This window comes from Lacerta agilis, chromosome 6, assembly GCF_009819535.1.
Source record: "Lacerta agilis isolate rLacAgi1 chromosome 6, rLacAgi1.pri, whole genome shotgun sequence".
In the NCBI taxonomy this organism is placed as follows: Eukaryota; Metazoa; Chordata; class Lepidosauria; order Squamata; family Lacertidae; genus Lacerta; species Lacerta agilis.
In genome coordinates, this window is record NC_046317.1 from 28,077,307 (window position 1) to 28,091,771 (window position 14,465).

Below are 14,465 nucleotides of genomic sequence, written 5' to 3' on the forward strand. Positions count from 1 at the left end.
ATTCCATTTTCACAATGCTTCCCTAACTGTTAATTTCCATGTTGTATATTTGAGCTTTCACACACGGTAAAAGGCATTTGGGGAACTATTGTGGAATATATTGCAAGCGTAGCCTTCATTTTCATACTATTTGTAAACACTCCCCCCTCCCCCTGGAAGCAAGTAACATGGAAGTGAGCACATCACCTGAAATCTGAAATATAATGTGGAACTTAGGTTAGGGAAAAGTCATGAAAATGAAATAAACTGCCATGTGACTGCAGCAACAGTGTGGTTCATTTCCACCCTTCCGATTCTTGAGATGACAACCAGCTATAGTCCTCCTGCCTCCATGCTGCATTTATTGTTTGCTTTTATGCAATGTTGCTACATATCTTACTCTTCCTTGTCTTCCCCCTAAGTTAAATGATCCTGGTTAAGATTCCCCCAATTCGAGATATGCTGTGGCTATTAAGAGTTTTGCCTTCAGAAAAAGGTTCCAATCCATGGAGGCTTTTTTCTTTTCTTTAAAAGGTGACAAATACATTTAATAAATTACAAACAAGGTCTCGAACTAACGTCAAAGTCATTAGCAAGGAGCAGCTGGATGTGCTTGTCCTTTAACTACAATGGTTCCTTGTGGATGCATTCTCTTTGTTGCAGCGCTCTTGTAAGTGTTGAAAGCTAGATTTTTAAAGGTAAAAACCACACACACCAAGTAAAGCAATGTATTTGCTTACCTTACCATTTTCTGAATTTTACTTGAGTGTTTTGTTTAGTTCTGAATTTCCTTGTACCGCCGGAGCACTCATCCCAGCCCCATGGCAACAAATAAATTCTCCAAAAACTGTAGCAGAGCTATTTTCTCTCACTATTTATCCATGGTGGTAATTAAAAAACAACAAGAAGAAGAATGTAGAGGCCCCTTGTATTTTAAGCACATCAGACTAACTGCAGATTTCTTTATAACAAAGGCGGCAAAAAGAGAGAAACTATTCAGTTAGTTAGCATCCTAAACAATCAATGAATAATAGAGCATTAAATAAGTGATCACCAAACGAACACAACTCTTATGAATTAAATATGCCTGTAAATTCTGTTTGGTCTTATCTGTTTCCATCTGTCTTTTCCACTCTTCCTTTTCTGCTCTATTTTGTTCATCTAGCTTCTAGCACGGATGTTTAACTTAATCTTGTTTAGCACCATATATATTGATAATTTCTCTACATAATTAATAGCAATCGTCGTCTTAAGAAACAGCTATCAAAAGAATTGTATAATTCTCAACCCTTTATCTGCTCGCTTCCTTTACATAGTTCTTTCGTTGTCAGTTGGTATTGACTGGTACAGCAGCGGTGAAGATTCAGAATGAATGGTTGTTTTTCTTTCTTTTGTAGGCTCATGGAAACCAGTTGTATATGATGTAAGTACACTTTATTTATTAGCTGGACTTCGTTGTTACTCCCAAAGAGCTCAGAGCACCTTACAATGCATGGTTTATGGGAATTAATTCCGGGCAGTTCACAGGACCAGATCTGCTAACTGTATCATGTGCTAATGCGCTACCAATTGCATTCCCCACATACCACAATATGGAAAAACTTAATAACCACAGGTTGCATCTACAGGCAGACTTTATCATAATGAAGAAAGACTTGGACAACTGGTTGTTCTCCCAGCAAAGATGTCCATATAAGATGCCTTGGATATTAGTGAGCACCAGGCCCTTAAGCACAGAGTTCAGATGACAGCTGTGTCGTAATTCTAGCTTATGACCCATATTAATTTATGGTTTACCCCAGGGGTCATCAAACTTTTTCAGCACGGGGCCGGTCCACTGTCCCTCAGACCTTGTGGTGGGCCGGACTATTATTTGGGGGAAATAAACGAATTCCTATGCCCCACAAATAACACAGAGATGCATTTTAAATAAAAGGACACATTTTACTCATGTAAAAACACGCTGTTTCCCGGACCGTCCGCGGTTGGATTTAGAAGGCGATTGGGCCAGATCTGGCCCCCTGCCCTTTGTTTGCCTACCCATGGTTTACCCCATATAGCCACCAAGTACTTTGGCTGTGATTTGCACACAGGGGTAAGGATCAAAGAGGGTGCTACTGATGTCCTTGAAGAAAAATTAAGGCCAGGTGAGCTTAGGAAATCGTTCTGATCTGAAGCAATCATGGGGGAACCCCTAACTCATGATAAAACTCAATGTGCATTTGCTGGTCCTTCCTTAGGCATGCATAGCAGCTATAAATCACAAAAGCTTTCTTTTGATGAAATCCCATTGATCAATATGTAAAGGCCATTGGGAAGTTGAGGAACGCAAACCAATGGCGCTTCTGCAGAACTTCCCGGTGGATTGTACCAAATAGCTGTAATTAAGGAAAATGCTCGCAGGGTGTGCCAAAGTGAATATATAAAAGTACCTGTGTGAATTTGATTTTTCTAACAATCGGGGCTGCAACAACAAAAGTGGTGAGCAGGGAGGGAAGAATGCAACAATTTTAGCAAAAATCAGTATAATACTTAAATCCAAGCTTTTGCAAATGAAAACCCGGAATCTCGAGTAATCTATGAGCAATTTAGTGGAAAGGAATGAACAGACAGTTCCTAAGTAGTGCATCTAAAATTAAATCCCGCTTCATGCTATAAAGCTTTGGGCAAAGTATCAGCTTCCTGCCTCGATTTCCCATCTGCTAATAGTAGTAATAACAGAAATGCTAATTTGCATATCACAAAAGACTGCTGTGATTTACCATATTTTGCAAGGCCTTGAATATTCACAGCACTCCTATTAATGCTGCAATATTAGTATTTTTTCTCTCCCTGCGACAAGAGTTTATCTTTATCACTAATTATAGCCATATAATTACAGTTGCCTGAAATATGACTGCACAGTTTGCATCCTTTTTTATTTTCAATAAATTATATTCCTATTTGAATTTTTTAAAAATCTGTTATGTAAATGGAGGAGGCTGCCAAACACTTTTGTAACAGAGCTCATGTTTCTGATCTTGATCATATGTGACTATGACTAGAATATCAAGTAGCAGCAATGACCTCTATTCAATAGAGATATATAGGCAGCTCCTACACCAGACCTCTCCATATAAATTGAGAACTGTAAGGGAGTGATGCTAAGCTGAATTTAGCCAGCTCACACGGTGAATAATCGAGCTTATGACTCATATGTAAGAAAGAGCATTTTACCTATTTGGAAAAAAAATTCACATTTATTTACTGTCAAACAGGTGTTAAACTTTACATTGGATATTAGTGATGGGCTCATTATTAACAGGTTTACACAAAGGGATTGAAAAAAAGCGAAAAAAGTATCTGAAACAATGTACATTTAATTAGATCTTTTATCATAAAATAAATTAATTACTAAATATAGGCAGGAGGAGTATGGAAGAGTATTTATGTTTTCTCTTAGCTTAAAAAGGTCAGGCACCTTTAGTTTGTTTGAGATTCACTAGTATGTCTGTCCCTTTGGCCACTTCCCTTCCTTTCAGCCTCCCTCAAAGTTAAAAAGAATGAAAAGGGAAGTGATTTATAACCTGATATAGATTTTTCTTTTAAAAAAACACAAAAGACAACGACCCAAATTTCATAGTGTGCAAGGCATGAAATTAATTGGCGTCTAAGAGAATTCTTCCCGGGAAAAAATGTTCTTTTGGCAATAAGAAATTTAAAACATAAGAAGAAATACTAATGTCAAAGCAGAGCACTGTTTACAGTGAAAAAGAAGTGAAAATGGATAGAATCTGCGTTTTTAACATATTACGCTACTATGAACCAAGTGTAAAAAAAAGGAGGGGGGGCGGACAGCTTGTAGCATATGTGCAACCAAGAGCGTTTTCACAATATTTTCTTCAAACTCTTTAAAATTATTTTAATGACAATTATATTTCTGTTTGGACACAAATGTATTTATTTATTTATTTATTTAACCCTAGCAATAGAACAAAATATAATTTCTTTAGCCATTTTTTTTTCATGAGAACAGTTTGTACAGTTGAGGAAATATGAAATAAGGCCTGTGGCTTGATTGCTAGTGGTTAGACAGGTTTTCAATCTTTACCTTTATGGAAAAGATTTGCAGTGAACCGCAAACTGATGCAGAATCTCTCTCCTGCTTTTTGCAAGTCTTGTCAGGAATAGTAAGGTACAGTAAATTTGTCCCACAGGATTTTAGCGCCTACGTCTTGTATATAATACAATGCAGGCCTACAAAAAATGATGCAGCCATATTTACAAATTTAGTTCACAAACTGCTGCAGTAAAATGGCTGGAACGTTTTGTTTGTGTGTGTGTGTGTGTGTGTGTTTCACAATCTCTTTTACGTCAGCAGCAAGATATCTTAAAATACCTTGATGGTATCTCTTTTTTTCTGTTTGTAACAAATAATTCATTTAGTATACTCTGTGTATATACAAAGCTTTGTTTTATAAAAATTCACAGAACTGCAAGGTCCAGTCGTCTCCTTTACACGGGAGAAACCACAGGGACAACAGAAATTGTCGCTTCGAGCAGATATGAGGGAGCCTGCATGGGGCCAATTAAGTCTGTTTAATACTTGCAATGTTGCCTTCAGTATTCCTTTGCTACACTATTAAAGGCTTGTCACTAGTTGCATTTGTCCTTCCCTAACGTCCCCTTCCGGGATACATCCTTCCTTGTTAATGGGAATTATATAGCCGTCACTATTTCCCCTGCTGATTTGATAGTACATCTGAAGCTGATGGCCAGCTCCAAGGTTTGGCATGCTCTTGTAGTAAATGTCCTCATTCTCACTCCTCCTGGAGGGAGAGAGGTCTTCCTCGATGTCGGGACTGCTCTCCGGGTAAGGAGAGTCTCTGAGGTTGGGCATGCTTGTGTAAAGAGAGTCTCTGTTGGGGGACTGGAGGTGATCTTCAACTTCGGCTGTCAGCTGAGACACATAGCTGTCTGTTCCTTCCGTCTTCACTTTCTTCTGTGGCTGGTACAGAAGGGAGTGAGTCCGTTGGGGAATCAGAGGCGCCTCGAGTTCCTTTTGGTGCAGCTCCAGGCCGGGGTTATCACTGTGCATCAAAGATGAAGCATCTGCTACAATGGCGTCGTCTTCGCTACTGCTCCCGCCGATCACAGCTTTGATTGGTAATGTGCGCTCTAGATTGTGGTTCTTGCTGCTGCCCCGCAGGTTGTTGTGTACTAATTCCGAAATGATCATTTTCTCAAACGCGGTGTCATTCAGGCTTAGTCCACAGTCTACAACTTGCACGCTGTCGTTATAGTCTCCGTTGCGTAAAGAGTAGCTGTTGTTGAAATTACCATTTAGCGGTAGAGTATCCATGGCACTTGTATCCCTGGCATTGTTCAGTGAATGTCCTGAAACATAAAAGGTACATATTCGGGTTATTGTCGACACCAGAGCCTAACGTTCTTATTCTATAAAGGTCTTTAATGTAGTTCAGGACAAAGTTGTACTTGAAAGTAAGACTCGAGGAACGTGAGGGGGATGGAAATTCCCCCAAAGTGTAAGGAGTTACGCACCTTATAGAAGAGAGAGAGAATTTTACAGAGTAATGCTGCTTTTCTGTGGAGCGTCAATGATACTTTTAATTTAGGAATTTGAAAACAAATGGGAAAGGTTCGAATGCAACAATTTAGCACCCAGTTGTATAGCTCTTCCCTCAAGGAAAAGAATGGTCACTCAGTGCGCTTGCATATGTAATGCAAAGCAATTTATTCATCAACATTTATATTTATAGTGCAACACCATGATTCAGTAGGGGAGGGAATGAACGCATCATCATTTGTCCTAAACAACACTAAATTAAAAAGAAAAAAAAGGAATCAGGTCACATACGAAACAGAAGGCAAATGTGTAACAATAAACCCACGTAACTGGCAAGCAACTATTTTAATATATAGCATTTCTAACATTTCCTTTCGTGTGTGTGGTTTTTATTTATTTATCTGAAGATGGAGTAAAGAAAAGAATGGAAAAAAATGGACAAGTACATAGATTTCATGTTAAGCACAGACAGCCACCTCTCACACTAACAGGGATTGAGGCCCACAAGCACCATCCAACAACACGGAAGACAGCAGGTGGAATGACTCACTTTGGACAACTCACATCATGTCTGTCTGCTCAGGCTATCTGGCCTAAGAGTAGCTGATATATAAAAGAAAGTAAAATGATTTATTGTAACATGATGAAGAATTACTGAGCTTCTCAGCAACTTAGTCAGAGCAAGGGTTCAGCAAATTAGATTACTAGCAATAACAGCTCTCTTTTTTTTCTCCCAATGTGATTTTTGTTTTGTTCATTTTTAATTTTTGGTTGCGTTTAATATTCTCTCCGCCAGCAACGGCGCCAGGCTTCAGGAGGTCAGAGTTCGCCTGCAGCTTGCATCAGTCACAGTGACAGCACTGAATGAACTAGCATAGTCTGTTAAAGAGTTAGGCCCACAGACATTATGGGCGTATGGAAGTCAAAAGCAGGAATGTCAAGGGTTTCTCTAAGCATGGGTCACAGAAATTAACCAAAGAAGAGATATTAGCTGTGGAATGGGAGGAGATTATCAGCCAGGGCTGATATCTTTCAACTGCTGGAGAAATGGAGAAATTGGATACATCTGCGGGAAAGATGAAAATAAGTTTTGGAAAGAAGTGGGGGGGAGGGGGCGACTGGAATTTTATGGTGACATGCTGTTTTTCTATACAAAGAAATTCCATTTTTTTCTGGAGACACAAAAGACATGTAAACTAAGACATCACAGTGCTTGCTTCCCAGGCAAAGAAGGAAAAGAAAGCTATGAAAGAAACTGAATGGCATGTAATTGTATCATGGATAAAGTTAGATGGTTTGTTAGTGAACTTCTAGAAGAATTTCTTTTAGAATTCTAGAGCATTGTTTGGAGGGGAGGAAATTAAGAGAGAATGAAATACTGTTGTTGGAATGGAACTGACCACTGTGAGGCTGCTGCATCACATGCAAGGCTTGGAGTTGTTACAGAGAAATAAAAGATTGTGTGTGCCTCTAAGAACATTTCCTGTTTTACTTTCAGACTGCACTTAAAGCTGCAGCTTAAGCAAGAAAATTCAAGTTGCTTCTATAAAGATAGAAAGATTGGGTTGATGCCCAAAAGTGACTTTCCTTTGGTCAAAGAATACTTTTTTTTTTTTTTTGGAAGTGGAATAACTGCAGCTAATCTTGTATTGTGTTGTTCTAGCCATCCATGCGTACTGAATTAGTTAAAAGGATAGCAGTTCTTTGAAAACCTCTCTAGGCTTTGATTAAACAACTTTTGTAGCTGGGTATTTTCATATATGTTCCTAGATCTTTCTTTCAAAAGCTTTATCCATATGAAACATATGGCATTTATAAGAGAGAGGCAACACTTGGACCACATGCCGGCATTAATTTCCCCTCTGAAGGCATTCTCTCTCTCTTTCTCTCTTTTTAATAATCTAATACTTTATCCTCTATTAAAGAGATATTGAAGCATATTTAATAATCCAAAATGAATTTTCTATGATATACTGCAGAGTTAAGCACACTTGAATGTACTTCAACCAGTTTTAAAGAGGCAAGTTTAGTTGCCCGTGATCAGGTAATTCACTTGAAGTCTTTCATAGCCTGTAGCAAGATTACTGTGGGAATGTGGAAATGTTAAGTCAATTATTAAGCATTTCTGCTCAACTGTGCTCTGGTTTTAAGCAGCAAATTATTTCAGCATTGGATATCATAAGTTACCAATAGGGCTTGCTACAGACCTCTTGTGATTTGATTTTTGAATTTGATTTTTTTAGATTGTTCTCTGAAAAGCAGTACACATGTACTGTTTGAGCGTGGAAATATTTCATTTGCAAATTGTGAACCACTTGCCCGCTGAGTCTACTTCATGACTGCTAGTTATATTTTAATTGTGCCCATTAAAAATCATGCTGAAAAAATTTACATTTGATAGGCAAAGTTAAGTTTTACTCCCATACTTGTCTCTCTGTAGGTTGCTAGAGGAAAGCATAAGGAAAGTAAGAAAACACGAGAATGAACATAGAAACTGCAGTTCAGCTTTAAAGAATAAGGAACTTTTGACATGTAACAGCTTTTTTTTATATAGACATATATAACAAAGTATAAAATTCTTAACACAGAATTTCAATTACATTCGAGGCTAGTATATTTGATGGCTTATTCCACTAATAATTAATAAAGATGCATTAATTTTTGAACTGGCTCAGAAGTTAAGAAAAGCAGTTGGATAGTATAGTATAACAAAGGTAGGGTTAGTAATAAAGCCCTGACATCCTGATGCTGCCATGGCTGCCTGCAGCGCTGAATTAATGTACTGGCAACTAAATAATGCACCAGAGCAGTGTCGAGTTAGGAGACAGTTGCTCCTGGCAGAGCAGGAGCTACGCCCCATCCTAAGCACCTAGTTGCTGGTGCAGCAAATACGTCTTAGGATCAGACTGTGCATCCCGCATAAACGATGTTCTTCTAATTCTAGCCAAAGCGGGGTGGGGAGTTCCTATAAAGCTGCACTATACTATAGTTTGCCTCTAAATATGACTCCGGATTCAGTTTCCCACACCAGGACCATCCGGATGTCAATATGCCTCTTCGTGCGTTTAATTGTCTGATCGACTCCGTAAGCAGATGGTTTCTCAGCAAGCTTCAGATTAATTTTATATTGCATAGACATGATACCTCTAAGTGATATATATCTTGAAGATGGGCTCTCAGACCATGGAGTGTCAGTCCTGCAATAGTATATTAAGATTTATGCCACCTGTGTTAAAAACATGGGAGGATTATTGGCAAATACTATAATGGCAAAGGCATTATCACTATAATATAGTGCAGTTTTACAAGCCCAGCGTTATCAGCAGTACTTCTCAAAGGAGAGAGAGAAATATATTGACGGCAATTCTAGGTCTCCGGCCGAATTAACCGACGGAGGCTCTGAGCAAAATACCACCAAGAAACAAAAAGCAAAAGCAACATATCCCAAAGTGTGGGCACACCTGGTGAGTTAAACACAGGAGCTGAAGGGGCATTACATACAACGGTTTCAGCGAGCAATGTGTTATAAGGATTGTTAGTGCCGTGTGGTCGAAGAAGAGGGTTTGTTAGTAGGTAATTGCCAGTCATTCCTAAAGCAAAGAAACAGAAAGAGAGACATCAGCTCCTTAATTTGATTCTGACAGTTCCAATAAAGTATATATATATATTTTATTTTACAAAAATGTCATCATGAGTCGTGTATATCTTGTCAAATTTGATTCAGCCGAACATTTCTGAATGTATTTGAACTACTAATTTGAAGGACGAGAGGGAAAATGTAGTTAGATTTCAGTAATTTCACAGGTGCTGGCCAAATCCCCAAAGTAAACACCTGCTAAGAATTGACATTTGCTAATTTATACAAAATCCCTGTTAAAACAAGAATAGCAATTAAACGCAAAGACCAATGTTCTATTTCGAGATGTTACAGCTTAATGTCTCTAACCTTAAGCATGGGTAATAGGCGCCGTAATAGAGAAATCAAAATTGTGTTAATTTAGAGCCACACCGGTCAATCTCGGAAACCTACAGGGTTTATTACTAACTTAGCCGGGGGGGGGGGGGAGTGCAAGTGAAAAAACAACCTCTTCAGCCAAAGGTAAGTGATGGCAAGCTGCACGAAGCCTTTCTTGTTATATGCAAAGGAGCGCATGCTTAAGGGGAGGCATGGAGCGGGTGGGGGGTTGGAGTTGAGGGCAGATCATTCATAAATTCTTACGGGAGAAACGGATTCATGCTGCAGCGCTATCTGTTAGGATTTTTAAGTGAGTTATGTTTAAGTTATGTCTGTCCTCCCTGCAACAATAATCTTAAACGAACACACTGAAAGCTAGAGCAAACAGCTTATTTCTGCAGTTTCGATCCCAATGCATCAACACTTTTTGCATACGCCCTCTAAAGCAGCGGAGAAAGTTTCTAAACAATTTGTTAAAAACTAGGCATTTGAAAACCCATATTGATCTTGGGTATCTTAAATTAATACAGTTGTCAGGGGAGATGGAATTATAGTGCAGTCTTTGTGGACCCCAATGCATCATATATACACAAGCAAGGCGAAAGTGCCATTCTGTTGAGCAACGTGACAGTGGGTAGGAGAGGTGGATGTTGTCTGAATATATTACATGTCCAGAATGAGAGATAGAGAGCAGCTGAAAATTTACATACAAAATTTAAATTGATTAGGTTCTCATTGTGGCAATAGCAGCAGATATTACATTTTAAATATTAATGCCTTTATCACTACTCAAAATATTATTACTGTAGGTAGCAAAAATCCTGCAGTTCAGGGAATTGCTTTACTGACAGATTATGTTAATCTTATTTGGTGTTTGGTTTCATTTATTTGATTTTCACATATTTTTTTAAAGATGCAATCTAAATACAAGAAAGTGCAATTCAGATAATCTTCCCCTATGCTGTACATTGCAAACTTTACATCGCATGGCAATTTCAGCTAATTGCCATAGTTTTTGATGGTTCTCTGCTCCCCCTTCCCCACCTCTGTCTTAATTTCTGCACTGTGGCGGAAAGAATAGCAATTCTCTAACTCTAGTGTGTTGGCTCTGAGAACTCAAAGGTCATGATCTTTTATTATTATTATTATTATCTGAAAAAAATGCAGCACTGGCTACCTAGAAGTTTAGAGCACATTTCATAGGGAAAGTCCCAGTGCACAAAAACACATGGAAATTAGTGGAAGCGTCCAAATGGGACTTGCTGTTTTCTCTCAAAGGTTCTGCCAACTAGCTAGCTCATTCAGACCCTAGAATTGCAAGGAAACTGGAGGAGGAGATGCTGGCAGTACAACCAGTCAGACAATGGACGATTTTCTACTTCTTCCAACAAAAAGAAGTGCTATATGTTCTATTCACACGCCATTTTTTTATTTAAAAAATCTGGCTTGGGGCCTATGCAGATGTTGCTTGCCAGGGATAAATGTCAGCTGGAAGCTGTTCTACATCCATTTCCTAATTCTTTACGGAGAAAGAAGCATCTGAGCTTGGTTGTACCATGCATATTTGAACAAAAAAACATTCTGGCTCCCCTATCCCAACACCCATCCCTGAAGGAATGGGAACTTTCTATTGTGGCATCAGGGAGATACAGTATTCAGAAAAACGTGGTAATAGCCTGAATAAGAGGTTACTTCCTCCGGGAAGAGAGAGAGAGAGGGAGGCTGTAATTGGGTTATTTTTTTTCCTTGTTAAAATCACAGTAGTCCCCTACCCTGGCAGCATTTTCAGTTCGCCAGAAAAGCTGGCTGTAGCCGAAGGGCTGATTGTTAGTTCAAAACATCTGGACAGCGCTAGGCTAGGGGAAGCAGATCTAGATTTATTCCAAAGGTGGACTTCCATATCTGTCCCACTTTCCCCACACTCCCTGTTTTGTGTAACTTTTGGCCTGGCGAAGAGTTCTGAGGAATACAAAAGCTTGCTCATTATTTTCTGACATTTTAGTTGGTCCTAATAAAGGTACTGAAACATCCATCAAGACTCCAGATGCATGCCTTTATAGCTAACAACATCAACTGTGGATGTTGGAATTTTCCTGTGGATCAACATAGATTTATTTGGCTTTTTCTTTTTTGTTATTACAACCACCAGGAAAGACCTTCTTATAAACTCAATTTGGATTTTAACAAAATAGATAACACTGCAGGTTTTGGATTGAAATTTTAGGGGTACAGTGTTGTACATTAGTATTTTTTTATAAAGTGTCTATTAATATATTAAGATTTGGATGAGAATCTTTGGTTAGTTTACTGCTGGAGGTGGCATGGCTAGCCTTCATAATCATTTAGTATACTTCTGTGAAGAGTCTTGAATGCCTGAGAACATTCAATCTGAGTTATAGCGATAAAACTGTGACCAGACATCTGAAATCTGGTCTGTGGCTTTCCCTCCCTCCCTTCTTTTCAGGTTGTCATGTGGCAGACAAATGCTGTACGTTATAGATATGATCAAAACTATACTGTGGGGAAAACCCCATTTGCAGATGTCTTTTGTATAGAGCTGATGTCAATTTGATTTCACAGGCAAAATGTCCGCATATGGAAATCTTATGCATTTACAATGTCACTGTGCTAGTATAGTTCTGTTTCAGTTTTAGACTACAAAGGTTAGCAAAAGTTTAAAATTATGTTCTTGCTTTTATGTTTAAATTATTGATGAGACTTATTTAAATATGATTTCCATGAATAAGGATGTCAGATTCAATCCTGAGCATAGAGCATGAGGGAACTAAGCTTTAAATGTTCAAGACTGAATTGAGCTATAATTTTATACATTTGTGTGTGTGTGTGTGTGTGTGTGTGTGCTTCCATTCCAATGCTGAGATATTTAACCTACCTACCCCAGAGCACATCTGCTTATTCAATTTAATTACTGCAACCCAATTCTCCTAAATTCTTATTTGAAAAAATACCGTCAAAAGAACAAAACTAGAGTGTGATGTGTCCAGCAACTGACCTTGATTAAGTGTTGAAGTGCTATTGATATCACCTGAGATAAAGGATGATTCAGATTGTTTTCTCACAGTGTCATTCCACATCCTCCTTATTCGGCTCTGTTAACAGAAGAAATAGGGCAAAGTTGTCACATCTTACATGGCAACCTGGCACATTTAGCTACAATCCTACGGAAGCGTACCTTGGAGTAAGACCCAGTGAACACGGTGGGGCTTACTTGCAAGTAAGTCAACATGCGCAAAATTGCACTGTTAACCAGCTTCTCTTTAATGCCTGATGCGATGCATGTTCTTATGACCAAAGGATTGGAAAGGAGTATGGAACTGGCTGTGGTACGCTTGGCTTCAAACTAGTTTCTGGTTCTTTGGTGGCCACTTAGGACATCAGATGGTTCATGCTGTTGGGTATCTTTCTGTCCAGCCTGAGCACTGGACAGCTGTGCCCAGGCTAAGTTACAGCAACTTCAGTGTAGAGGGAAGTGATGCACTTAATTATTAAGTCTGGAAAGTCATCTAATGCACGTTCTTTTAGCTGAGCTCTGGCACTGAAGTTTAGGAAGGTCTTGTAGAGCTGCAGCATTTTGATAAGGGAACTGGCCTAGGCTACATAAAGAAAAGTGAGGTTGAATGCATTTGATGGTTGCTTCTTTAGTTGCATAAAAAATAAATAAATTTAACAGAAAGCAAATGTTTGGACTTCTTTTTCAAAGGAATGGTAACAATGTATTTATCTTTAGTGTCACTGATCAAACAGGCAGTCCAATTAGGCTACTATCTTTCTCTTTTTGTAGTATTACTGTATTATGCATACAGGAAAACTTCCTGAAAATGGTTAGATTTACCTTTGTAAAATGGAAAGTCAGATGTGAAACTTGTAGTCTCCCGAACTTATATTAAGCATGTCTCAAATTTACTGCCGACTATACATGCTATTAAAAATCACATCTTTTGGCCACTTTCTGGCTATAAGTAAGAAGTAGCTCTAACTCTGCTTATGGACCAATAAGAGAGTTTGTTGTTAGTGTCTTCTTTTTTAAAAAACTAAAAACTAAATAACTACTATCAAGCTCAACCTTGAAGGAAGGTTTAGAATCAGGCCCAGAATATATTAACAAAAGCATGCAATTGTCATCAAGGCTGTTATAATGAGAACACAATTAGTGCATCTGAATGGAACGCATCTCAGTGGGCTTTTTATAAGCAAGGTTAATTAAAAGATGCTGTCATTAAAAGGTTCTGTCAAAACGTTTGTTACCTGAGTGCCAGAGGAATAGCGAGCACTAGTTCTTGTAGTCGATGCCTTTACTGAACTGTGTGGGCTCTCTGTTGGCAATCCTCCACAGCAATACGAATGTCTGAAGCACTTGCCATACTCCTTACGTACCTGTACGTTAATAACGATGCTCATAAATATTCATGCATTCATTTTTAAATAATCTATTTCTGTATGTATCTATCTGTATATTTCTAGCCTACCTGCTCCTAAGATCTGAGGCAGACAGCAAAGGTAAACAAGGCCTTCCGAAACAGGGCCAATTTTATATTTCCAAGAAAATTAAGAAAAATGTATTACATTTTTACAAAATTAAAAGCATGTCAATGAAGCACAAAATCCTCGCCTTCCTTTTCTCCTTTCTCTAGTTATGTTCCTAGCTGGGGAACTACAGGTAGAAGGAAATCATAGACAAAATGTTTCCCATAATTCACATTCCAATGTGTCTTGGAACCCTGACCAGGTGGACGTTGCGTCTTGAATGGCTCTCCCAGTACACTGCAAACAATTCCAGACGTACTCTGGTGTGACCACTTACGGCTTGAAGCAACTCTTGGCTAACAAAGTGGAATGAGAGCAATGAAGACAGCTGGGCACCATAGTTGTATTGTAGTGGCTTGAGAAATGGAACATTAACTTCACCAGTGCAGTCAAGGTTTATGGGGAGCCCAGCGGTGAGGT

The 14,465-nt window shown here is 38.7% G+C and overlaps 1 protein-coding gene and 1 long non-coding RNA gene across 28 annotated transcripts in view; one reads left to right on the forward strand and one right to left on the reverse strand.

Moving 5' to 3' along the window:
• Positions 1–1,307: 1,307 nt before the first annotated feature.
• LOC117048209 lies at positions 1,308–14,220 on the forward strand. Its single transcript, XR_004426816.1, has 3 exons — positions 1,308–1,402; positions 7,986–8,077; positions 13,983–14,220. It is a non-coding gene; the product is annotated as an uncharacterized LOC117048209 (long non-coding RNA).
• Positions 4,372–14,465, reverse strand: part of ADGRL2 (adhesion G protein-coupled receptor L2) — a 207,058-nt gene continuing 196,964 nt past the window's right edge. For 8 of the 27 annotated variants that reach the window (XM_033151717.1, XM_033151720.1, XM_033151715.1 and 5 more), the window contains 5 exons: positions 13,767–13,895; positions 12,514–12,610; positions 9,007–9,135; positions 7,972–7,989; positions 4,372–5,355 (listed from right to left, as the gene is read on the reverse strand). In XM_033151717.1, coding sequence (XP_033007608.1) covers positions 4,601–5,355; positions 7,972–7,989; positions 9,007–9,135; positions 12,514–12,610; positions 13,767–13,895 — 1,128 coding nt within the window. In that variant the 3' untranslated portion in view covers positions 4,372–4,600. Of the gene's footprint in view, positions 5,356–6,095; positions 6,149–7,971; positions 7,990–8,689; positions 8,772–9,006; positions 9,136–12,513; positions 12,611–13,766; positions 13,896–14,465 lie in introns of all 27 variants that reach the window. The other 19 variants (XM_033151729.1, XM_033151728.1, XM_033151730.1 and 16 more) reach the window with 7 other exon arrangements.